The 26,448-nt window shown below is 49.0% G+C and overlaps 1 protein-coding gene across 14 annotated transcripts in view; it reads left to right on the forward strand.

Moving 5' to 3' along the window:
• The window catches only part of CUX1 (cut like homeobox 1), a 467,346-nt gene that overhangs the window by 90,326 nt on the left and 350,572 nt on the right, over positions 1-26,448 (forward strand). For all 14 annotated transcript variants that reach the window (XM_024249255.3, XM_024249252.3, XM_063725468.1 and 11 more), the window contains exon 2: positions 9,708-9,818. In XM_024249255.3, coding sequence (XP_024105023.1) covers positions 9,708-9,818 — 111 coding nt within the window. The remainder of the gene's footprint in view (positions 1-9,707; positions 9,819-26,448) is intronic.

The following is a 26,448-nucleotide window of genomic DNA, read 5'->3' on the forward strand; positions in this document are numbered from 1 at the left end:
TCTTTTATTTGGTAGAGACAGGGTGTTGCTATGTGGTCCAAGCTGGTCTCAAAGTACTGGGCTCAAGTGATCCCCCCACCTCGGCCTCCCAGAGTGTTGGGATTACAGGTATGAGCCACTGTGGCCAGCTATTCTTTAATTTACTAGCGCTGACTACCTGCCTGTGATGTCGCCAGGACTCTGCAAAGTTCTAGGAAATTCATAGTGAGCAAAACACAGTCCCTGCTGGAGTTTGCAGCCCATGGGGAGACGGCACCAACCCTGTGCCCAGACTAGGAGAGCTGCCACGCAGCCACTCACTGAGCTGAGCACACAGGTTCCCATCTCTTATGAGGTAAGGCAGGAGGAGCAGGGAGGGAGTTGGGGAAGTGGCATCAGAACATTTTTTGGAAGAGAGAAAGGAAAGGTTTCCAAGCAGAAGGAATAGCCTGTGGCGAAGTCCGAGGGGAAAGGAGGGGACCCTGTTCTCTGGGGACACTAGGGGAACGTCAGCGTGCCAGGTCAGGGTTTTGGGGGGCCCTGGGTGGTCTTATCCGTGGCCCCCAGGAAGCCACAGAAGGCATTTGAGCAGGGAACGCCAAGCTCATGGCGGGCTTTGGCAGGGCGCGCCCCGTGTCCTGGAGGACTGTGTCCTGGTCATCTTTCCAGGCCCCCACTGCACGCCCTTGAGGACTAGGAAGGGTGCCTCCTTCTCTGCATCAGGCTGACTCCTAGCAGCTGCCGTATCTCCAGCTTTCCCGCTTTCAATTATGCTTTTTGTCTCCTTTTCCTCATTGCCAGCCCAGGCCTGTGTGGGGTGGTGGAGTGGGTAGGAGCTCACTGCTTAGGGTGGGTGGGCAATGTGGGTGGTGGTGGTTCCATGGGTCTCTCCCTCCCACTGTCCCGTCTTTGCCACTCATCTGCTGCGCCCCCCCCCCCCTCCGGGACCCCTTTTGGAGGTCAGTCTCACTCTGTGGAAACCCTGGCTTCCTGGTTCGAGATGCCCCCTCTGGCCCACGTGTCTGACATCACATACCAGAACACTGTGGCCATCATTCAGGATTTTTTATGACATAGCAGTGAATCAAAGCCTGTCAGTGGGAAAGTGATGGGGAAGGATTAAGTGTCTGAGGATATTTGGGAAATATGAGGTTAGACCTGGTTCTCAAACTTACGAAATAAGCGAAAACATGAACGTTCACTTTGGGAATTCTGCAAGATTCTCCTTTAAATGGAGTCCATGAAGAGAACAAAATGAATTTTCTGCAGCGTTACGCGGGAGCACTTTTCGGAAATGAGGTTTCCTAGGACCTTGTCAGCCCTTCAAAGCCTAGGTCTCCTTACTAGGGGGGAAGAAATGAGATTTTATTTATTTTTATTTTTATTTTTTATTTTTTGAGACCAGAGTTACTCTGTTCCCCAGGCTGGAGTGCAATGGCGCTATCTCGGCTCACTGCAACCTCCCCCACCGGGTTCAAGCGATTCTCATGTCTCAGCCTCCCGAATAGCTGGGATTACAGGTGTGCGCCACCACACCTGGCTAATTTTTGTATTTTTAGTAGAGACAGGGTTTCACCATGTTGGCCTGGCTGGTTTTGAACTTCTGACCTCAGGTGATCCACCTGCTCCAGCCTCCCAAAGTTCTGGGATTACAGGTGTGAGCCACCCACCGGCCACAAACTTATGAAATAAGCAAAAACATGTACTTTAACTTTAGGAATCTACAAAGTTCTCCTTTAAATGGAGCCCACAAAGAGAACAAATGAACTTTCTGCAAATGAGATGTCCTAAGACCTTGTCACCCCTTCAAAGCCTAGGTCTCATTACTGGAGGGGAAAAAGTAAGATTTTAAAATATCAATGTTTAGCCAGAGTCAGTGGCTTACCCCTGTAACCCCAGCACTTTGAGGAGGCTGAGGTGGGAGGATCACTTGAGCCCAGGAATTCAAGACCAGCCAGGACAACATAGCAAGACCCCCATCTCATTAAAAAAAAAAATTGTTTACTTTTAGGAGTAGGCATTACATTTACGTGCTTAAAATACCAAAGGTACCCAAGTGTAGATATGAAAGACTTTCCTGCCCCCAAATGAGTGCCCAGCCCCTTAATTTCTTTCCCCTGGTATGGATACTGCCAGTATCTTATGTTTGTAGAACCTTCTACAGAACCTTGTGTAGGTAGAAGCAGATTCTATGCATCTATGTATATCTGTGTATTTGCGGTGACTAGATTGATTGCTGTTGATGGACATATTCTGGGGAGGTGTTTTTACACTTCCATTACCGAGCACAGGCTCACAGGATGGCACTTTCCCGCATGTGCCACCATGCCTGGCTAATTTTTATATTTTTAGTAGAGACAGGGTTTCACCATATTGACCAGGCTGGTCTGGAACTCCTGACCTCAGGTGATCTGCTCGCCTCGGCCTCCCAAAGTGCTGGGATTACAGGCATGAGCCAATGTGCCCAGCCTGTTTTTTGTTTGTTTGTTTTTAAATAGAGACAGAGTTTCACTATGTTGGCCAGGGTGGTTTTGAACTCCTGACCTCAAGTGATCCACCCACCTCAGCCTTCCAAAGTGCTGGGATTACAGGTGTGAGCCACCGTGCCTGGCCTTGTTTTCTCCCTTTTCTAAGCCCCCCACCTCTGTTTTTGTCCCACGGTCTGGTCCTGTCTGTCTTGTTGCACCTGGCAGTCAGGGTTGACTTGTGATTTACCTGCACCATCCGTGGAGCCCCTGGCCTGGTGGGGGATGCTGGTGGCAGAATGAATTCGGGTCTGAGGTCAAGCGTGTGTCTGTGAGAGTACAGAAAATGAACCGTGATGTAGCGTTTACCGTGCCACAAACTTGAAATGCATCATCTTGATTATGTCCAGAGAAAGGAAGTCATTTGACCACAGCCACACAGGTTACAATGGGAATGGGGCCTGGAGTCCAGGTGTGAGCTACCACACCCAGCCCACATACACTTTAAAGATGACCAAATCCAGGCTGTAATCCCAGCACTTAGGGAGGCCGAGGTGGGAGGATCACTTGAGGCCAGGAGTCCAGTCAGGTTTGGGAGGCCGAGACAAGAGGATCGCTTGAGCCCAGGAGTCCAGTCAGGTTTGGGAGGCTGAGGCAGGAGGATCGCTTGAGGTCAGGAGTCCAGTTCAGGTTTGGGAGGCCGAGGTGGGAAAATTGCTTGAGGCCAGGAGTCCAGTTCAGACACCACTGTTTGAAGCGTCTTGAGATGTTTTCAGTAGGGGGCTGGGAGAGGTGATAGAAAGAGGCTGGTGAGTGGGCTTAGGCCCACCACCTCTTTCTAGCCAGAGAACCCTCCATTCATCGAAATGATTCTGTTTTTGGAAATGAAACAAAAAATAAAATGCTCTTAGGACCTTCCTGTGCGGGAACCATGGCCGACCTTTCCCTTTTTGTACAAGTGATCTATTTTTTTCACTAACAAAACCATTTAAGATTTCTATATAGGATGTGCTGTTTGATTAGTTTGACAGATAATCCCCCAAGAAACATCAGATGAACTCACTCTTTGGATTAAAGTTTGAGATAATAAAACAAGAATACTTGTGTTGCTGTTGTGGACAGCCCAAGTATGTTTTTCCCACCAGCCCAGGGGTTCTGGGGGCAGGAGGTGTCCTTTGCAGGCCTAGAAGGACCCACCTTGTGGGAGCCTGGCCCTGTGCGTCTGCAGAGAGCACTTGCCGGAAATCTCAGTGGGAAATGGTGGGGATGCCTCCCATACCTCCCACTTTAGAACAAACAACTGACAATTACACTTTTTTTTTTTTGAAACAGAGTCTCGCTCTGTTGCCCAGGCTGGAGTACGGTGGCACCATCTCGGCTCACTGCAACCTCCGCCTCCCGAGTTCAAGCGATTCTCCTGTCTCAGCCTCTCAAGTAGCTGGGATTACAGGCGCACACCACCATGCCCAGCTAATTTTTTGTACTTTTAGTAGAGACGGGGTTTCACCATGATGGCCAAGCTGGTTTCAAACTGACAATTACACTTGTTGAGACAGGGTCTCCCTCTCTCACCCAGGCTGGAGCGCAGTGGCTTGATTATGACTGACTGCAGCCTTGACCTCCTGGGCTCAAACGATCCTCCCGCCTTAGCCCCCCAAGTAGCTGGAACCACAGGCACCCACCACCATGTCCAGCTAATTTTTGTATTTTTTGTAGAGATGGGGTTTTGCCATGTTGGCCAGGCTGGTCTCAAACTCCTGGGCTCAAGTGATCTGCCTGCCTCGACCTCCCAAAGTGCTAGAATTACAGGCATCAGCCACTGTTCCCGGCCCACATATACTTTAAAGGTGAGCAAATCCAAGCCAGGCATGGTGGCTTATGCCTGTAATTCCGCACTTTGGGAGGCCAAGGCGGGCAGATCGCTTGAGGCCAGGAGTTCAAGACCAGTCTGGCCAACATGGCAAAACCCCCTCTCTACTAAAAATATAAAAATTAGCTGGGCATAGTGGCTCACACCTGTAATCCCAGCTTCTCAGGAGGCTGAGTCTTGAACCCTGGAGGTGAAGGTTAACCAGTGAGCCGAGATCACACGAGTGCACCCCAGCCTGGGTGACAGAGCAAGGCTGTCTCAAAAAAAAAAAAAAAAGGTGAACAAATCCAAATGGATCTCTGGTGTTATTTAAATACTTATTTGGGAAAAAAATTTTCCCACAATTTCTGTTAAGCAGACAGCTGGTTACATGGTAGTTTTTTAATTTTGTTTTTAATAACATCTGAAATGCCTGGCTGAAAGTCTGGAGTTGGGGGCAGAAAGAAACTTAAAATGTTAGGAGCTTTGCCCTTTGAGGAGCTGTCAGAATTGGAGAAAAAACATCCCAGAAATTGTAATCAGTGAGGAAAACAGGATTCCAGCTATCCACAGCACCCCAGCTGTACACCAGCGTCACGGGATGAGGGATGCCTGTGTGCACGTAGCCCTTGGTTTCTGAGCTGAGACAGCAGCAGCCAGGCCGACTTGGTGATAGGCTTGGCCTGCCCCTGCGGTGGACTGCCTGGGCCTGAGCCTTGGCCTTGGTCTCAGCCCTGTGGTGGATGATCTGAGCCTTGACTTTGGCCCTCCAGTGGATGGCCTGAGCCTTGGCCTTAGCCCTGTGGTGGATGATCTGAGCCTTGACTTTGGCCCTCCAGTGGATGGCCTGAGCCTTGGCCTTGGCCTCGGTCCTGCCATGGATGACCTGAGGCTTGGCTTTGGCGCTCCAGTGGATGACCTGAGCCTTGGCCTTGGCCCTCCAGTGGATGACCTGAGCCTTGGCCTTGGCCTTGGTCCTGCGGTGGATGACCTGAGCCGTGGCCTTGACCTGTGAAGCTCTTCTATGCAAGGGCGGGGCTCCCGTTGGTGACACCCACTTGTTGAGTCTACACCTGGGAAGCTCTTGGTCAGCTTGGCCCATTGACTTGAGTGAGGGATAGTTGCCGTCCAGCGAGTGCTGGGGGTGTAAGGTGGACCGGGCCACACGGCTGCCAAGGGGCCGGCTGGGTGGGACTGAAACCTGACCCATGTGGGTCCTCATTGCCTCCTGACATCAGTCATCCCGTGATCTCTTGGAAAGATAAAAACACATTTTCTGCGTTCTGGTGCCTCTCCTTGCCAGACATTTTCTCAGTAAAGTTTGTGTCTCTTTCAGCCTAGTTGGAAGTGCCAGGTTCTGAGCCCATCAGTTTGCTGCTAGCCTGCCAGCTTCCCATGACCTGGGGCCTGGGACCAGGGGCCCACAGGTGTTTCTAGCTGGAGAGGAATTCTAGATAGTTCTGAGCGGATACCCTCTTCTGTCTTCCTCAGGAGAGTTCTGGCTTGGCTGGGTGGTGTTTTCTGTGACCAGCAGTGGCCACCACCACCACCAACCCCTCTTCCCCCTCCCCTCTTCCTCCCCCTCCCCCCTCCCTCCTCCTCCTCCATCTCCCTCCTCCTCCTCCATCTCCATATGCCCTGAGACTGGCCAGTGGGCAGCATATTGTGCAAGAAACAGCTGTTGTTTTGACAAAGGACATACTCGCCTCACTTCTTGCATCACCAGACCCACGAGGCTCTGGATTCCAGGCCTCTGCCCCTGCAGGTGGACACACAGACCGTAACGCAGAGGCTCACGTGTCCCACACTATGCATTACCATTTGTGTACACACTCGTTCACATTTAGCAGCATTGTAAAAATTAATAGATAGTGCACTTCTTCCAGCTAGATAATGCATGCAAATGGCAAGACAGTCCAAAGATACACACTATGGAGTAAGTCCCTCTCCCCACCGGCCCCTCTGGAGAGAGCCAGGCACGGTCACAAGTTTCTTCTGTATCCCTCTGGAGATAATCACAGCCTATGTGAGCATATGGATGGATATTCTTTTAAACATTGTGTTGCGGTTTGCTTTTTGGCTTGGATGTATCTGATGATTATCATATCCCTTACAATACACCGTGTTTTTTTACATTGCAGGAAAATCTGTGAGGGGCTAAACCGACAGGGTATTGCTGGGCATGGAGGAGGTTGGGTCCAGGTTTTTTGCTCTTTGTGACTTTGTAATGCCTTTCAGATGTGACGACTCTCCATACGCCATCTCACACGTGACCCGTGACTCATGGGCCGAGGGCTCTGCATTTGGGACCCCCACCTCCACCTCCCCAAGATGCATTTCATTCCCTTGTTAATGTGTCATTGTAGTTGACGCTTTGAGGATAGGCAGGCTTGGTAGATAATAAAACAGTATTTGGCTTATGTTTAATCGCTGTCTCCTCCCACAGCCCGAGAACGCCTTAGCGTCCTTCAGAAAGGATTTGGTGGTGCTGTTTTTTATGTGTGTGTGTGTGTGTTGTTTTTTAAAAAAATTTTCTCCAAGGGACCCGGTCAAAGATTTCAAGCCTTAAATCTGATCAACCCAATCTGGGGCGGCGGCAGCTCAGTCTCTCCTCCTCGCTGTGCCAATCTGTTTCTGTGGTGACGGGTGGCGGCTTGGTGTTAAATTTGGAGACCCCCGTGGGTTTCCCATGCCGACCTGCATATGTCTGCAGGCGCGGGGAAGGGAGGGCCGCAGACCCCCGTCGAGTCCCCGACTGCCAGCAGCAAGTTGCCGCAGGTGCACTGGCTCTGCAGCCCCGGGATCAAGGTGGGTTCACCTTGCACCGGGCCACCTGTTTCAGTTCCCTCCTCCACCAGGCAGGCTCTCTGACAGATCAGCCCAGGGAGGGGCAGGTGGGGGCCAAGGGGGATGGAGGGGGCCCACAGACCCCCTGCTCATCTGGCATCTTCCCCAGCGTTTCCCACACTTGACCCACTAGATGAGAAGTTGGGGGTCGGGCCTGGGACCTCACAGTCCCCTTCATACCTCCAGTGCCTGCCGACTCAAAGACATCAGTAGACGCCTACCGATTGGCTAACCACCCCCAGCACCCCCACCCTGCTAGGCTTCCATGCAGTGGGGGAAGTAGGGACCCCCAGCTGAAAGCAGTCATGTTCTTTTTGTTTTTCTCCTAAGTTTTCTGCGTCTGTGTGCGATTGGAACGAAACATCAACTCTTTTTTTTTTCTTTTTTGTCATATTTCAATATTGGCTTTCTTCCCCGCCTTCTTTCGAAGGCTCCTTTTATAACTTCGGCTGCTGCTGCTTAAATATAGATGTCGAAGCCCTCCTCCCTCCAGATTGTTTATATTTTTGAAGAGCCTTCTGCTTCGCTGTGACTGCTCCTCTCTTATCTGTATCCCCCGTTCCACCACATTGGTTTCGGTTGCTCTTTTTTTTTTTCCCTGCCTTCCCTTAACTGGGATGTGTTTCAAATGTGGTCTATCAAAATGTTCAGTGTTTCCCTTTTTTCTGCAATAGCTTTGACATCTGTTCTTGAATTCTAGCCCACGTTATTCCTTAGGACTTGTTTGCCCAAGATGTGCCTGAATGCCAGAAATACTAAGGGGAGAAGAGTGTGGTGTGGTGGTATCTTCCCCTCGTCGCCTGGTTTGTTGTTTTATTGTTGTTTTTTTTCTTTCTTCCCCTGCTTTTTAAAGTGTCTACAATTCCTTCCTTCCTTCCTTCCTTCCTTCCTTCCTTCCTTCCTTCCCTCCCTCCCTCCCTCTCTCCCTCCTTCCCTCCTTCCCTCCTTCCTTCCTTCCCTTCCTCCTTCCTTCCTTCTTTCTTTTTTCCCATGGGACACCTCACTCTATTGCCCAGGCTGAAGTGCAGTGGCGTGATCTTGGCTCACTGCAACCTCTACCTCCCTGGTTCAAGCGATTCTCCTGCCTCAGCCTCCCAAGTAGTTGGGATTACAGGCATGTGCCACTATACCTGGCTAATTTTTGTATTTTTAGTAGAGACAGGGTTTCACCATGTTGGCCAGGCTGGTCTCAAACTCCTGACCTCAGGTGATCCACCCACCTCAGCCTCCCAAAGTGCTGGGATTACAGGCGTGAGCCACCTCACCCGGCCTGTTTGTGATTTGTAAGTTGACAGCATGCTTTCATCCCATCTGGCATGGCCCACCCCGTAGTGGTACCAAGGAAGCATTTCCCAGCAAGAACTTGTAACGTGTAGGTTTGCTGGTTTACTTCCGCCAAGGAGGAAAGCCTGTGGGACTTGGTGAGGTGGGTGGTGGGGGGTGGAGAAGGAGAGGCTCTGGTGTGCTTCTTGGAGGCGTGGGGATAAATCTTCAGCTTTGATTTTTCTCGCCGTTCAGCTCTGCTTGGACTCAGGGTGACGGTCCCCACCATGAGAAGCCAGCTGGAGCAGCCACCTTGGATCCCAGCAGAACGGGCCGCTGTGTGTCTTTAGTCGCCGAAGCGACTCGGCAGGAAAACAGGCCTTTTGGTGGCGACAGCAGTGTGTCCTTGGGCGCCTGCTGTCAGCCTGGAACACCATTCTGGGGCCATCTGCTGCAGGCTTGTTGGAAACAGATCCTCTTGGCAGCTCTTCCCAGAATTTCTGAGGCCAGGGCACAGGTTCTCTGGCGCGTTGATTATCGGTTTGTTGCGGGGAGCAGAGCCCAGAGCCCTCAGCCCCCTAGCGGGTCTCTCATGGGGAACCCACTCCTGGTGGTCCTCAGCGTTCCCGCGCAAGTAATGTGATTTGAGAATAACCGCCAATGCCAGGTGCCTCGTTTCTGAAAAGTGGTTGGAAATAATTATTCTTGGAATGTACCTTTTAAAGGTCCCTCTTGAAAACTAATCATAGGTTAATGGTCTCGAACATGATGCTTGGCCTAGAGTGAGCTCACCATAAATATTTGTTGAATGAATACAAACCAAGTATTACTCCCAGAGATCCCAGGCCCCCAGCTTTGAAAGACAGAGGGCATAGCTCAGCAGAAGGACTAGAGCCCAGGAGAGTGGCTGGCTGGAAGGAACCCTTGGGAAGAACAGGCGTGGAGCAGCTTGGGGAGGCGGGTCCTTTGGGCATTAGCCTGATAGTTGTGGCTGGAGCAAGAAAGATGTTTCTGTGTATTCTGTTACGGGAACAGTCATTTATGGCGTGCACATTGAGGCACGACCCATGATGTCGAACAAACTTGGTTTTCTCAACCACTTCACATGGGATGGACGTGGGATGGGGGGATAATGTTCATTTCTCTGCCTTCCCGCCGCCCTCCAGCCCCTCCTCTGCCAATGAGTTGATGATCCCTAGAGCCACTGGGGTCTCTCCCCCAGTGTTCTGGTCAAATGCAAATAGGACCCTCCTCTAGTACACTGCAATTACAATCTCACTTTTCCTTTCCTGTTTCCCCAACAGAGAGAACTCGATGCCACCGCAACGGTATTGGCGAACCGGCAGGATGAAAGCGAGCAGTCCAGAAAGCGGCTTATCGAACAGAGCCGGGAGTTCAAGAAGAACACTCCAGAGGTGAGGCGCATGACCATCGTGTTCGCTTTGAAGGGATCTTAGAATGCTGGTGCATATTCAGGCGACGCTCCGTGAGCGTTTCATTTTCATCAGACGAATGCACGGCCGGCAAACAACCCGTTTCTTTCCCCAGATGTCTTCAGCCCCATTTCCAGCAGAACGCATGCCATCCTGCAGGCTGTGGGGATGTGGAAATTGATAGGTTGTCTGGAAATATGGAAGTCAGAGCTAATTCCAGTTGCAGATACTAGACTAGCTGGGTCTGTAAGAACACGTGGGCAGGTGTGTGGGTGTGTCAGACCCTGGAGTTCGTCCCAGACCCTGTCCCATGTCAGTTAGCAAGCCACCAAAGTCCATAAGGGATCCTGTGGGGTGGAAGGTCCTCGGGGCCTGTTTCCCCGGTGCTGGGGCAGGCAGAGTGTCTGAAGGCTGCACGCATCTGGGCATAGCAACACGCCTAACGCTTCTTGTAAAACAGACATTTTGCCTGCTAGGCCTTTTAAATGCCTCTCTGTTTCTTGAAATATGCCGTAAAGGGCAATGGAAATGTGCTTTTTACATACTCCTGTTTTTTCTCTCGTGAGTGTGCAATTGGGGGACAGTGTTGAGTTGCTGGGGTGGCATTTTTCTGCTTGTTTCCTGGGCCCCTTCTTCCTTCCCTTCAACCCTACCAGGGGCTTAGTAAGAAAAAAAAAAAGACCCAAGCGTGTTGCAGGCAGATGAGCAGTCGCAGGAATGGCTTTCCAGGTGACATCTGCCAGTTTGGTCCCCATGGTGCTCATCCTGCGGGCTCGGACCCCAGCCTCTCTTACACCTTCCCCTTGTATGGGAAGGGGTCGCAGCAGCCCACAGCTTCGGCCCAGCTTCCGGGCTTGGGGAATCTTCTCCATAGCTCTTGGCTCTTCCATATAGGACATAGGAACATGCCTGGAGGCAAAGCTCCTTTCTAGGAGAGATGCCCCTCTCTTACTTACATAATATTGCTGGGAAATTATATGTGAACTGCATTTTTAAAAGCGGGCTCATTTAAAATGTTTCAAAGGAGGCTTGCTAGTCAAGGGAGTGCTGGCGTGAATCATTATAGAAAACAAATTAATAACCTTCTGTCTTCAGAATAAATATTTTGGGAGAAAGCCTGGTAGCAGAGTAGAAAGAAGGTAGCCTTTGGCCACAGAGCCAGCTAAGGGTTCAAATCTCACACCCGCTGCTCGCCTCGGCTGCCCCTAAATGCAGGTACTCCATGTTTCACGAGACCAAAAATGCAGGTGGGATCACTGGTGCTTGGGGGTTTCTGCCTTCTCTGCCAGTGTTGGGGAGTGGAGGGCCCTATTCTCCATGTCAGTCTTGCCATGAGTAAAAACAGGAGGAAAAAAAGAGCTGGGGACAGAACGTCCTTCTTCTGTTGCCTCCAGCGGCTTCAGAGCAGACTTTCCTGGAACTCTGGTTTCCTGAGCGCTTGTCCTTGACTCAGTTTCCCCAGCTCAAGCCCCGCCACATCCATCTTGCGAGCTCCTCTTAGTGCCATTCCTATAGCTAGTGGTCGTCCGCCGTTCTGTATCGTCACTGCCCTTTCCTCGGTGACCACATGTCTGCGGATTTCCATAGAAAATCTTAGAGGTTTGGCTGGGCGCAGTGGCTCACGCCTGTAATTTCAACACTTTGGAAGGCTGAGGCAAGCAATCACTTGAGGTCAGGAGTTCAAGACCAGCCTGGGCAACATAACAAGACTAATCTCTGTTATAAAAAGTAAAAAGAAAAAAGAAAACATTTTATGATTAAAAACAAACAAACAAAAAAACCCAGAAAATCTTAGAGGGGCAAGGCCATCCTTCAGAGGCCACGGGCAATAAATACACGAGTGTAATCAGCCAAAGAATGAGGTTCCTAAGAGGCCTGGCTTCCCGGGTGTTCCTCAGAAGTCCCCAACTCCTAGTGACAGTAGAGGAGGAGCGTGTCCCCCTTCGGTCACCCTGTCTGTTCCTTATGCTCTGCTGATAAATGCCGCTCGTACTGTGCTGAGCCCTATCCCTCCATCGTGCCTTGTGTCGAATTCCACATTAGTTACTCAAAGACATCTGGCCTTAAACTTGGTGTTTTTATCTCCTTCTGATCCCAATAAATGGAAGAGGCCTGGGGAGGCAGCAGCCTGGTAGGTACCTGCCACTTGGGGCATTTCTTCTCAGGACACATTTTTAGACTCTGTCTTCAGGGAGAAGGAGGCTGGAACTCACCAGGAAGGGGAGGCAGAGGATAGAAGGTCACCACCTGCTTGGCCCCAACCCTGCCACTGCCAGTGGATGGAGGGTGGCGCCCACTTCCTCATCTTTGGCTGTAGTAAGGAGGGTCTCACTGCAACATGTGGTCCTGGGGAGGCGGGGAGCGGGGAGCTGACTTCAGGCTCCTGCCCCACCGGCCCCATGCACCTTCTCATCCAAGGACCAACCTGGAAATCTGTGGGGCACCCATGCAGAAAGTCCAAGATGAGGCCCACTTCACTCGTGCCAGCAGCCAGAGCCTCCTGCTGGTAACTTTTTTTTTATTTTTTGAGACAGAGACTTGCCCTGTTGCTCAGTTTGGAGTGCAGTGTCACAATCTCGGCTCACTGCAACCTCCACCTCCTGGGTTCAAGTGATCCTCCTGCTTCAGCCTCCCAAGTAGCTGGGATTACAGGCGCACGCCACCACCACACCCAGCTAATTTTTGTATTTTTTAATAGATTTCACTATGTTGGCCAGGCTGGTCTCGAACTCCTGACCTCAGGTGATCCGCCCATCTCAGCCTCCCAAAGTGCTAGGATTACAGGCATGAGCCACCGCACCCAGCCCTCCTGCTGGAAATTTTGAAACCACATAAGACCAGAGCAGTGGTGGGAGCGGGAGGCTGTGGCCGGAGTGTGCTGGGTGTGCAGGAGGCGGAGTTCCTTGCTGTTCCCTGTGACAGCAGGTGTGTGTGGGGGGTGAGCTGTGACAGTACGTGTGTGTGTAGATAGCACATGTGTGGAGCCTCAGCTCAGTGCCTGGCCTGTGCCCCGAGGGGACGTTGGGTCACCGTTTGGGGTCTCAGTCTTGAGGAGCTACCACTGCCCCGACACTGGTTGCTCCTCTGGCCACACCGCAGGATTGATTACTATCCGTGGAGGTGACGTCGGGATGTTGCATGTGTAGAAACGAGGCTTGCTTAGAGCTTTCACCTGTCGGGTAGGACAGCCTGGCTTACCGGAAGGAGGGTGTCCTCTTCCCTACGGATGCAGCCCACGATCCCCACGGCAACATACCTTCTAGGGCACAGCGTGGCAGAGCCAGGGCTGGTGGTGTTCCTGTTGGTGTGATACCAAGGGTGTTGATCTTGATGGAAACGCCCACATCTCCCTTTGTTCTGGGAAAGGAGGAAAGGTTTCCCGGTGTCTGATGAATGTCTAATGTGTTCCACGGGGAGGATTAGGCACCCGCGAGGGTTCAGTGGGGAGTAAAGTTCGTCTGCCGTCGGAGATTTCACCTTCTAGACTGGCCCTTCCCAGATGTCACTGGGAAAAGCTCTAGTCCAGGAGGGAAAAGGTGGCTTCTGACGGGGAAGTGGCCGGGGAGGGGTGCTGTGTGGTGGCTGGGACTCCGACAGGTGGGAGAAGCTACAGAAACATCAGGAGGTGAGCGCCAGGATGTCTGGAGCCTTGAAGGGTTTTTCTGGGGACAGGATCCTGCTCTGTCACCCAGGCTGGAGCGCAGTGGCACGATCACAGCTCACTATAGCCTCCAACTCCTGGGCTCAAGTGATCCCTCCGTTTCAGTATCCCGAATAGCTGGGATTACAGGAACGTGGCACCACAGTGCCTGGCTAGTATATTTTATTTTACTTTATTTTTATGTTTTTTTTTTTTTTTTTTTCTTCAAGAGTCTTGCTCTGTTGCCCAGGCTGGAGTGCAGTAGCGTGATCTTGGCTCACTACAACTTCTACCTTCTGTGTTCAAGCAGTTCTTCTTCTGTGCTCAAGCAGTTCTTCTGCCTCAGCCTCCCGAGTAGCTGGGATTACAGGCATGCGCCACCACGCCCAGCTAATTTTTTTTGTATTTTTAGTAGAGAGGAGGTTTCACCATGTTGCCCAGGCTGGTCTTGAACTCCTGACCTTGTGATCCACCCGCCTCAGCCTCCCATAATGCTGGGATTACAGGTGTGAGGCACCGTGCCTGGCCGTAGTTTTTAAATTTTTTGTAGAAATGGAGCCTTTTGCTGTTGCCCAGGCTAGTCTCAAATTCCTGCGCTCAAGCAGGGTCCTCCCACTTTGGCCTCCCAAAGTGCTAGGATTACAGGCACGAGCCACCGCGCCCGGCTGAAGGTTTTCTGTTTAGGATTAGTTTTTTTAAGTTTCAGTTTTATATCATTAGATTAATATATTTGTCATCATTTGATATTGTGTCTTTTTAATCCAGAAATTGTAGTTAATTTGCAGAAGATTGCAGTTCCTCTGCAGATAAAATTGTATACATTTTCTTTGAATCTACAAAAAGAGTCTCTTTGAATCTACAAAAAGAGTCCCTTTGAAAGAAAAACGTTTTTAAATATTCTAACTGAACATCCATTCCCTATTGAGTTAAGAATCAATCGTGGAACATAATACGTGGTGGAGTGTTTCTAGGGTATAGTGCTTCCTATGTTTTTGTTTTTTGGAATATAGTGGCACAATCATAGCTTACTGTGGCCTTGATGTCGTGAGCTCAGGTGATCCTCCTCTTATAGCCTCCAGAGTAGCTGGGACTATAGGTGCGTGCCACCACACCCTGCTAATTTTATGTTTTGAAGAGACTGGGTCTCACTTTGTTGCCCAGGCTGGTCTCAGACTTCTGGGTTCAAGCTAAATCACCCACCTTGGCTTCCCAAAGTGTCAGGATTACAGGTGTGAGCCACTGCGCCCAGCTCTGGTTTTTGTATTTCTTACTTCAGGCGACATACTTAGTAGCTGTGCGTCTTGGGGCAGATACCTCCCAAAGCCCCAGTTCTGTCATCTATAAATAATGTAACAACAGGGCCCCGCTCACAGGGTTGCTGTGTGCACATATGTGTGTGTACGTACCCATGTGCCTGTACGAGAAGGGCTGCACGCAGGCCTGTCCCTAGAGTTTAGCTTATGTTCATTATTAGTATTAACCTGGGAATACTCACTCGCCGTGTAACTCATGAGATACAGTGGATTTCTGTTCCTCAGAGCTAGCTTGGGGGAAATTTCTATATTTTATTTTATTTATTTATTTAATTTATTTATTTACTTACTTACTTATTTATGAGGCGGAGTTTCACTCTTGATACCCAGGCTGGACTGCAGTGGCACCATCTCTGCTCACTGCAACCTCCGCCTCCCAGGTTCAAGTGATTGTCTTGCCTTAGCCTTCTGAGTAGCTGGAATTACAGGCACCTGTCACCACGCCCGGCTAATTTTTTGTATTTTTAGTAGAGACGGAGTTCCACCATGTTGGCCAGGCTGGTCTCGAACTCCTGACTTGAGGTGATCCACTGGCCTCGGCCTCCCAAAGTGCCAAGTGGCATGAGCCACCGCACCCGGCCTTAGCTCGGGCAACTTTAAAAAAAAATAAGAACAAATATAGGTAGTTTCAGCTTAAAGTATTTCAAAAGTTGGTTTGTGGCCAGGCACAGTGGCTCACGCCTTGTAATCCCAGTGCTTTGGGAGGCTAAGGTGGGAGGATCGCTTCAGACCAGGAGTTTGAGACCATCCTGGGCAACATAGTGAGATTCCATCTCTACAAAAAATCAAAAGATTAGCCAGGATGGTGGTGTACACTTGTAGTCCCAGCTATTTGGGAGGCTGAGGTGGGAGGATGGCTTGAGCCCAGGAGGTTGAGGCTGCAGTGAGCCATGATCACACCACTGCACTCCAGCCTGGGCAACAAAGTGAGATCCTGTCTCAAAAAAAAAAAAAAAAAAAAAGGGTTTGTAATAACAGTTAATCATCTTACAAATATTTATTGAACACCTTCCATGTGCCAGACAGTTTGGCCCTGGGAATAAAACTCTATCTCCATTCTTTAAAAAGTTTCTTATCTTTCTTAGCGAGCAAATAGAACCCAATGGCAGAGCATGTTAAGTGCTAGGATAGAATGACTGGAATCTTCTGACTGTAGACTTTCCCCACAGAAACACTCTTATGTCAGTGGTGATAAAGTTCTCCGGATAAGCCACATATGGCTCAGTAACCCTTTTTATAGATAAACAGTTCTGCTTTTTGAGCCTTGGTTCTTAACCTTTAAAATATCCATAAAAGTTGAGGACCTAAGCCCCTGAGAAATGCACGTTTGCAGTTTCTTGGGGGCTCTCAGACACTCATCCATGCAGCCCTAGTTTGGAACACAGTTCCCTGGGCCCATAGTCCCAGTTTCAGCTCACCATTCCAGGAGAACCACGTGGGTCACCTCCACCCTCCTTCTCCTCCTTGTGCCCTGGGGTGGAAGGGGATGAAGGAGGGAGGAGGGGGGACTCTAGAGCTTTAGGGTGGGTGACAGATGAGTGCCAAGGCCTGACCGCTGGGCAGGGACAGAGTGTACCTGGCCTTGGGCTGGGTGCTGGTGATTGGGAGATGGGTGAAGGAGCAAGGCCACCTGATGTGACAAGGGGCTCCACGGGCTAGCAGCAGGGGCGGCACCTCTGCACTGGGCTGGCCACAGCATGTCAGGAGGGAGCAGCGGCAGCTTTCTGGAAGCCCGGTGGTGTTAGAATCATGTATGTGAGCAGTGGAGGCTGAAAGCCTAGCTCTCGCAAACCCCAGAAAGTGTCTCTTAGCCTTTCCGTTTGCCGTTTGCTTTTCCGTGGCTTTGATCGTGGCCAAACTCTGATTTTCCGCGTATGTGATTCCAGAGTTCTTCCGGAGGTGAGGTCACGGGAGGTCTGCAGCACGTCTGACCTGCAGCCCTGGCTCACTGGCCTGGCTGTAGGGAGTTAGTGGATGGAGAGTGGCTGGGCAGGTTGGAGACCAGGTAACCCGGCGTGGGGTCCTCCCTGGAGAAACCCCCAGTGCTCCTGCGACATCAGCCTGGCTTCAGAGGTCTGCTATTTGAATGTGATGCTCAACTCTCCAATAAATGGTCGTCTGTGTTAGCTTGCTTCCAGAAAGAGCACAGGGATGGTTTTGGGCTTTGTTCTGCTTCTTTTCAGTATGGGAGGAACCTTTCCTGATGGGAGGAAAGAGAGGAGGAGAACCACATTCCTGAGATGCTGTGATTTTATCATGAAACCATCCCCAGCCCTCATCCTGGTGACGTCAGTCGGCCCAGTCCTACTCCAGAACGCTTCTTGGGTGTCTGTCTGCAGGACTTTGCTCGGTTAATTTTTGTCTCCTCTAAAACAGACCCCGTTGCTCTGGGAGGAGAGCCGAGCTGCGGCTCAGGGGCCGTCGCTGGTCATTTTTGCCCTGATGTATTTTTGCCTCCACATTTCTTGATCTCTGGAACATTAATCCCAACGATGCCTGGTCCGCGGTGCTCACAGTCTGCGTCTGTGCTTTCTACACCTGTCCTGCTCAGATGCACGTGATGTCACACCCAGGTCTCCATCCTGGCTCTTGTTGGCTGCGGCGGCAGCCGTGACTGTCGGGGACGCCTGGCTCAGCACGCCCACCTTGCAACAGGGAGCACCCTTTGCTGCTCACAGAACTGCCCATCCACTTTCTTTTCCTTTCCTGGGTGCCAACATCTTCTGCTCCTTCTACGCCGGCCTGGCGTATTTCTCTGATTTCTGTGTTCCCAGGTAGCAGTTGTAAAAATTCAGGCTTGGGAGTTGTCTTGAGATAGGACTTGGAATGGAATCTTTTACCATCCTTGAAATTGGCTAGATTTGTGGATTCCTTCCCAACCCCGGCAGGCGCGGCGAGGGGAGGAGGTCCCTCCTTTTTATTGATCAGGATGCACTGTGTGCGGGGTAAGCCAGGAAGCCACGCACCTGACACTATCTCTGCCATGGTGAGGAAGACAGAGGATGGGAAGATGCTGTGAACTTTTATGATTCGTTTTTCACTCTCGGTGAGAAAAGGAGCTAGCAGGATGGGTGAGGGAGTGGAGGGCAGTAATATATAGTTGTGGCCTGGGCCCAAACGCATTTAGTCACTGCCTCGACAGCCTTTATATAGACACCACCAGAGTGACTCAGCCTGGAAAAAGAGAGTCACTTAAAAATAAAGTTGCGACTCCAGTGGACACGTGGTGCACAGGCTGCCCTGAGATAGTCACCAGGGCTCCATGGCCCTGCACGCCCCCCATGGCCCTGCGCGAGTCAGGTGGTGAAGTGAGGGTGATCATTGTAACCCCATCTTGGCATTGTCGTGAAGATTTAGCAAAGTCACATATCATCCCCGATTACTTTTTCCTTTTTTTTTTCTTTTTAGAGACAGGGTCTTGCTCTGTGGCCCAGGCTGGAGAGCAGTGGCATGATCTCAGCTCACTGCAGCCTCAACCTCCCAGCCTCAAATCATCCTCCCACCTCAGCCTCTTGAGTAGCTGGGACTACAGGTGTGCACCACCATGCCTGGTTAATTTTTTTTTTTTTTTTGTAGAAATGGGGTCTCACTTTGTTGCCCGGGCTGATCTCAAACTCCTGGGCTCAAGTGATCCTCCCACCTCAGCCTCCCAAAATGTTGGGATTACAGGGGTGAGCCACTGCACCTGGCCTTTGATGCTTTTTAAACATGAAACAGCATCCAGGCATCATCAGCTACTCCTTGATATGTCAGTGTTACCCACTGGACTCTCAACTCTTCTCTGTTATCAACAAATTTTGTTTTACTCCTCATTAGACCCCAAAACCACTGCACACAGAAAAGTGAAAAGCCCAGCCTCATTTTCCTTTCATCACGTTGAGCCCATTGAGTTGGCTTCATTGAAGGCCCACAGCCCTGATGTGACACAATGGGGCCTTTTTTTGAGCTAGAATTCCACTCTGTCACCCGGGTTGGAGTACAGTGGCTCAGTCTCGGCTCACTGAAACTTCTGCCTCCCAGGCTCAAGCAATTCTCCTGCCTCAGCCTCCCAAGTAGCTGGGACTACAGGCATGTGCCACCGTGCCCAGATAATTTTTTTGTATTTTTCGTAGAGATGGGGTTTCACCATGTTGGCCAGGTTGGTCTCAAACTCCTGGCCTCAAATGATCCACCTGCCTCGGCCTCCCAAAGTGTTGGGATTACAGGCATGAGGCACAGTGCCTGGCCAAAAGTAGATTTCTATAGAGATAGAAACCCCCAGGGGTGAGGGGATAGAGGAATGTGGAATGACTGATAGTTGGTATGAAGTTTCTTTTTGGAATATAAAAATGTCCTGGAATAAGACAGTGGTGACACTTGCACAGCTTTGAATATGCCAAATGCCACTGAACTGTGTACTTTAAATGGGTGAGTTGTATGGTATATAAATTATATATCAATAAAGCTGTTATTTAAAAAAAAAAAAATTCAGCCAGGTGGCCAGGTGCAGTAGCTCATGCTTATAATCCTAGCACTTTGGGAGGCTGAGGCAGACGGATTGCTTTTGCTCAGGGGTTGGAGACCAGCCTGGGCAATATAGTGAGACCTCACCTCTACAAAAAAATAGAAAAATTAACTGGGAGTAGAAAAATTAGCTGCGAGTGGTGGTGCGTACCTGTGGTCCCAGCTACTCAGAAGGCTGAGGTGGGAGGGTCACTTGAGTCTAGCAGGAGGTTGAGGCTTCAGTGAGCCATGATTGCGCCACTGCATTCCAATGTGGGGGACAGAGTAGAGACCCCCGTCTCAAAACAAAACAAAACTAAACTAAATTAAAAAAGAATTCCTCTCTTCATGGGGGTGTCAGAAACCCCTGAAGAGATTTCTTATTCAGTTGTTCTCTCATCCCCTAAAGAAACTCCCCACAGAAAAGTATCTTGTGAATTTTCATTTTTGCAGGGGGCAGTTTGGTTTTAAAAAGGCTGCTCCAGGATTTGGCAAAATGAGAAAACCCCAGTAATCAACTTGGGTGTTTAATCATTCTAGAATCACCTACTGTTAAGTTATAATAAGCCTTTAACTAGACAAAGCTTAAAAATTAAAAGTGAACTTTTAACTGTTACCAATTAAACCCTTTAAGCCAGTTTATCAACCCAAGACATTATTTTCTTTCTTTTGGGTCTCTAGGGGAGAAGAGGTGCCTTGAGTGGGACCAGTAATGAAGGCAATTTGAACCTAATTCGGGCCCCAGTCAGGGAGGGTGGCTGCATTATCCCCCTACAGCCCAGCAAGACCTTGCCGCATGGTCTGCAGAGCACCAGCGGGGGCCCGTAGGGAAGAGGAGGTTGCCTGGGCCCAGGGACATTGAGTGCTAGTCAAGCCCTGGTTTCATTTGCTCCAACAGCATTAATAGTATTGTGACTTCCATGGCACTGTGACAGAAACTTAACCCCAGTTTCTTTGTCTGCAAAAACATACCCTGCCTACTTCAAGGGGTCCTGGAGGCTGAATGTTCAGTCTCAGGCCAGGAGTAGAACGCATAACTAGTAAGTGGTGACATGCAGTGACCTTGAGCAAGGTCACAAACTGTTCTAAGACTTGGTCACCTTATGTATAAGCAGGAAGAATTGGTGCTATCCCATTTCACCCAGGAGGTGAAATGAATTCAGATGCACAGAGCATATAGTAGGTGCTCAATAAACACCCTCCTCTCTTCTTTCCTTCCTTGCTTTCTTTTACAAGTAGTGCTGAGCCCTTTTCTAGGGCCAGGGGCAGTCAGATACAGCAGGGATGGAGGGAGAAGATTCCAGATCTCACAGAGATCCGGCAGTGGCCAAGTAAACAAATGATGCACAAGATAATTTCAGGTGGCGGTAAGAGCTCAGACAGAACAAGATGGCAGTGAGTGATCAAGGATGGGCAAAGGTACTTTGGGGAGTCAGAGAACGTTTTTTGATCTTAAGAGTGCAAAATGACTTTTTGTATCACCTGTCAGCACAACACACACACACACACACACACACGGAGGCTTTAGTGCAAATTTTGAAATAACCATCGATAAATTTGGGCAAGCTGTTAGCAGTGGAGTCCCCCACATTTCTTCCATGTAAAGCCCTGATCATCTTGGCTCTAACCACTCACTTACTTTGAAGCGTCAGATTCAGTCTCTCTGCTTTCTAAGACCAGGGATGCTATTTAATTTGGGCATTAGAAAATTCAGTTGGCCAAGTGCAGTAGCTCATTTCTGTAATCCCAGCACTTTGGAGGCTGAGGCGGGAGGACTGCTTGAGACCAGGAGTTTGAAACCAGCCGGGGCAACATAGCGAGACCCCATCTCTACAAAAAAATGAAGAAATTAGCCAGGCGTGGTGGTGCACACCTGTAATTCAGGAGGCTGAGGTAGGAGGATCCCTTGAGCCCAGGAGGTCAAGACTGCAGTGAGCTATGATTGCGTCACTGCACCCCAGCCTGGGCGGCAGAGCAAGACCCTATCTTCAAAAAATACAAAAACACACACACACACAAAATTAGTCAATGAATTGTGGAGTTTCAAAGAGACCTTATTTTGTTTGTTTGTTTTCTGGGCCAAAGGCCCAGAAATTCTTAGGTAATTCTTCGGTAATTAATTCTTAGGCAATTCTTAGGTAATTAACGAGGAGCTAATCTCCCAGTTGCTCTGTTCCTTGTCACTGGAAGTGGTCAGAGCCGTGGCGGGGCTTGGCCCAGGGGCGGCGGGTGGCATCTGAAGACCCCGCAGGCCCTGCTTTCCTTCCAGGAGCATCTCAGGACGGCCGCTCTGTCTGTCTGCTCCCGCCCCTTGCTGAAACATCAACAAGGCCGGCATCCCCTTTCCTTCCTGAGAGCCATGTGTCGCTTCCTTCATGTGTCCAGCCGTTTTTACAGGGCTATTTTAAGTATAACAGACGCATTATCTGAGAGTTTAATAACTGTCAAACGGGAAGCACTGTCATTAGATTCATGTGCCCTGGAATTTTGGTCGAAAACATGCTGCGTTCTATCACGTCTGAGCCTCTATTTTCTTATCTCAAAAAATAAGAATGATAACGACCTCGGAGTCATTATGGGCTGGATGAACTCTTACAGGGATTCAGAACAACCCATGCACCAAGTAGAAGGTCAATAAATGGCTTATTGTGTTCATGTTACCAAAATCTACTCTTTTGAGAAATTGTGTTCACAAATGGCCTTTTTTTTTCTTTTTTTCTTTTTTCTTTTATTTATTTGTTTTTTTTGAGATGGAGTCTCCCTCTGTCACCCAGGCTGGAGTGCAGTGGCGCGATCTTGGCTCACCGCAACCTCTGCCTCCCGGGTTCAAGCGATTCTCCTGCCTCAGCCTCCCAAGTAGCTGGGACTACAGGCACCAACCACCACGCCCGGCTAATTTTGTATTTTTAGTAGAGATGGGGTTTCACTATGTTGGCCAGGTTGGTCTCAAATTCCTGACCTTGTGATTCACCCACTTCGGCCTCCCAAAGTGCTGGGATTACAGGTGTGAGCCACCGTGCCTGGCCTCACAAATGGACTTTAAAGCTATAAATGTGACGGGGGCCAGAGGCTCACACCTAAAATCCCAGCACTTTGGGAGGCTGAGGCTGGTGGATCACTTGAGCTCAGGAGTTTGAAGCAGGAGAATTGCTTGAATCCGGGAGATGGGGGTTGCAGTGAGCCGAGATTGCGCCACTGCACTCCAGCCTGGGCTACAGAGCTTTATTATAAAATAAAGCTATAAATGAACACTTTAAAAAATTCTTAAAGCCTAGGGTAGACCCTAGTTTCTACTGCGGACTTGAACAGATACAGTAAAATAAAAACTTGCCTTCTTCCATATGTGTCTAGAGAGTTATTTTCTCTCCTTTTGCATTAGTTTCACTGTTCATAGAGTGGAAATGTTTGCTGCTGGACTTTCTTTTTTGAAGCTATTCTTTGAGAGTAGCCCATAACTTGTCTTTCTGGTCAATAACCTCAACTGAAATGCATTCTGAATGGAGAACGTCATTCTGTGTAGGATTTAATAATAACTTCGGCACAGAAAAGCACTCTCTGCCTCTTCTCAGCAAACAACTTTGTTGAGCATGATTTTAAAGGTGTAACGGCTAAATGTGAAAGCCATATGATTTGGTTGAAATCGTGGTGAGCTGTTATTAATATTTATTGAGTACTTGCTAGGAGTCAGGCATTATGCTAAGTGCATGACAATCATTTCTCTGCCCCTGGAAGTCACCCTGGGAGCTAAGTATCATCGGTGCCACTTAACGGAGCGTAAGCCACCCACCCACCTACCAGGATTTTCCCAGGCAGACAGACTCCTGGGAATGAGGCCATATAATCCCCCGAACAACCTGCCTCCTTAGGGTTCCAGAAGCCAATTTTTTTTCTTTTTTGAGACAGATTCTTGTTCTTGTCACCCAGGCTGGAGTACAGTGGCCTGATCTCGGCTCACTGCAACCTCTACCTCCCAGGTTCAAGCGATTCTCCTGCCTCAGCCTCCCAAGTAGCTGGGATTACAGGCACCAACCACCACGGCTGGCTAATTTTTGTATTTTTAGTGCAGATGGGGTTTCACCATGTTGGCCAGGCTGGTCTTGATCTCTTCACCTCAGGTGGTGACTCACCTGCCTTGGCCTCCCAAAGTGCTGGGATTACAGGCATGCGTCACCGCGCCCGGCCTAGAAGCCAAATTTTTAGTCACTTAACCGTTAGCAATTCCTCTCCATTAGATTTTTTTTAAAATTGCTTTTGAGTATTTCTTTGAAGTGGCATACTCATTTAAAGGATTCTATATGTCAGGGGGAACGTTTTCTAGGAGTGTACTTAGGAAGGAACATATCGTTATAGCCTAAAATTTGCCATTGGCCGAAGAAAGCCTTCTTAACTTACGGAATTGATTATAAGCCAAAGCGTGGGAAAATCTCCCCTTCCACTTTGAGATTATGTCAGTCAAGAAAATGACAATTGGATGCCAAGCCATGCTAAGTCTGATACTTGCTGTCTTCGTTTTCTTCTTTCTTTGGCTAGGGGGCTGGGGCGCATGTGGTGTGGGTGGGACTAGTCACTGAGCATGTTATTGACTAACATTGGCTTTTCATTTTAACTTGCAAATGTGAGTGGCATAAAAGTGAGTTTACGAGGAGCGTGACTGGCGTGTTATGCAGAGTCTTGTAATTTTGTTTGTGGCCCTTTATTTTAAGAAGATGTTGTGTTATATAGTTGGTGTCCTTAAAGGAGTATATAATTGGATCCGGAAGCTTAGATTCTGATTCTGACTTGGCCACTTAATGAATGCAAGATCTGAGCAAGCCATGTCCTCTCTGTTGTTCAGTCTAAGAAAGGAGTTGTTGGTGCTGAGCGCGGTGGCTCATGCCTGTAATCCCAGCACTTTGGGAGGCTGAGGCGGGCGGGTCACTTGAGGCTGGGAGTTTGAGACCAGCCTGGCCAACATGGTGAAACCCCGTCTCTACTAAAAATACAAAAATTAGCCGGGTATGGTGGAGCGCACCTGTAATCTCAGCTACTCAGGAGGCTGAGACGGAGAATCACTTGAACCTGGGAGGCAGAGATTGCAGTGAGCCAAGATCATGCCACTGCACTCCAGCCTGGATTTCAGAGCAAGACTCTGAGGTTGTGTGTGGCTGAGAGCCACAAATTTTGCAACAAGAGACTCGTCCCTTTTCCAAAGGTGTGCTTATTCCTATTGATCTTACCTGTGGGCCCAAGACTTAGGCACATCCCTTTCTTCTTAAAAGGCATCACCTCCTCTGCCTCTTGGAGTTTTCCTACCTAGAATTCATTCATGTGCGCAGCAAATATTCCTGGCAGTCCCATTGTGTGTGGAATGGGGTAAACGAGGAAGGCTGTTGTAAGGGCTCGGTAACTTCAGGGACACAGCCGTCGTAGCTTATGATGGCAGCTGATATTTAGTGAGCACTTACTGCATATCCAGTACTATTCTAAACACTGAAAAGGCATTTAACTAACTTAATACTCACAGTATCCCTACAAAACAGGTACAGTGTTTATTTCTGTTTCAAAGAGAGGGAAACTGAGGCCCAGAGAGGAGGAGTAACTTGCCTAGGCCCACAAGTGGCAAAGCTGCCTGAAGGTTTTTTTTTTTGAGACAGAGTCTCACTCTGTCGCCCAAGCTGGAGTGCAATGCCACGATCTCAGCTCACTGCAACCTCTGCCTTCCAGGCTCAAGCGATCCTCCCACTTCAGCCTCCCAAGTAGTTGGGGCTACAGGCACGCGCCATGGTGTCTGTCTGATTTTTGTATTTGTTGTAGAGAGGGGTTCTCACTATGTTACCCACGCTGGTCTCAAACTCCTGGGCTCAGTCCCTCCCAAAGTGCTGGGATTATAGATGTGAGCCACCGTGCCCCTCAGGAATTCTTATTTTTTAGATGGAAATTTTAAATTGGCTTTTATTGGAATCTCATTAAATTTGTAGATTTGAGAGGCTTTAGAAGGCATTTTCAAGTTTTGATTGATTGTTTTAGATTTCATTCATAGGTGAATTTCATTCTCTATATTTGACTCGAGGGATCCACAGAAACTACCTACATGGACTTCACTTACTCTGGTTCATTGTGTGGGATACAAAATCGTCAAAATTGAAGGATTGATCATTGTGTCTGGAGCCAGGTATAAAAATAAACCTCACTCTGTTATCATAGGTGGCTGTGATTAAGATCGAGAGAAAGGTCGGCCCTGGGCCTCCTAACATTGACAGTTTCCTTCAGAAGATTAAGTGCGGCTTCATTTTTGGCCCGGGCCATCAGTAGCTTAAAGCCATTACTGTCTATTGGCTGTTTGGTTTGTCTGAAATATGGGGCCGGCCTCAGCCTATTTCCCTGGGGTCAGGTGTGTTCACATAATCAAAGTGCCAGGAACCCATATCGCATGCAAGCATGTGTGTTCAAATTAGCCTTCTCCAGGGAGGAATTCACAGCGCCGGCAATACGCGCAGAGATGTTCTTTTGCACTTTTGCATTTTAAAACATGCATCGCTTATGAGCGCAGCATTTTCAAGCCTTTTCTTGAGATCAGCTCGTTCAGTTACATGTGCTTTTGAAGATGACCATTTGTGAAACCGTCAACCACTGGCAAAGTGAAGAAAAATGAAGATTTCGGCCTGGTTGATGTGTGCTCGGGGAAGGGTGATAGCTTCTGTTTCCTTGAATTAAAAGTTGCAGACAAGTATATTTTCATTTATTTTGTTTATATATCAACAACCCACGAAAGGTATTTCATACGTATTTTAATGATTGCTTTGCCGCCATCACGAAAAAATACTGTTTCACTTAACAGTGAATTGAGACAAGGGACAGTGATGTGTGAATAGAAATAAAGAAATTAAAGTGAAAAACAGGATCAGGGTAGGTTCAAGGGCTAATAATTTAAGAACAGAACATGTGGTTTAACTCTTTTTGCCACTCTAAGGGGAGGTGATATTTGTATTTTTCTTTTTACTGAAACCAGATCGTGAGACACGCTTTTCATTCATACTTGAAACTTGATAAAATGTTTGGCTTTATATTAATTTTCTCAATTATAAGTGTGGGAAATGAATTCGTTGATAACCCTTTTCAAGTAAATGAACTGATAGATTAGAACCAGAAGAGCCGAGAGTCATTTTTATTTTAAAATTCTTTTTGCATGAACACATCT

The sequence above is a fragment of the Pongo abelii genome, chromosome 6, assembly GCF_028885655.2.
Source record: "Pongo abelii isolate AG06213 chromosome 6, NHGRI_mPonAbe1-v2.0_pri, whole genome shotgun sequence".
Classification (NCBI taxonomy): Eukaryota; Metazoa; Chordata; class Mammalia; order Primates; family Hominidae; genus Pongo; species Pongo abelii.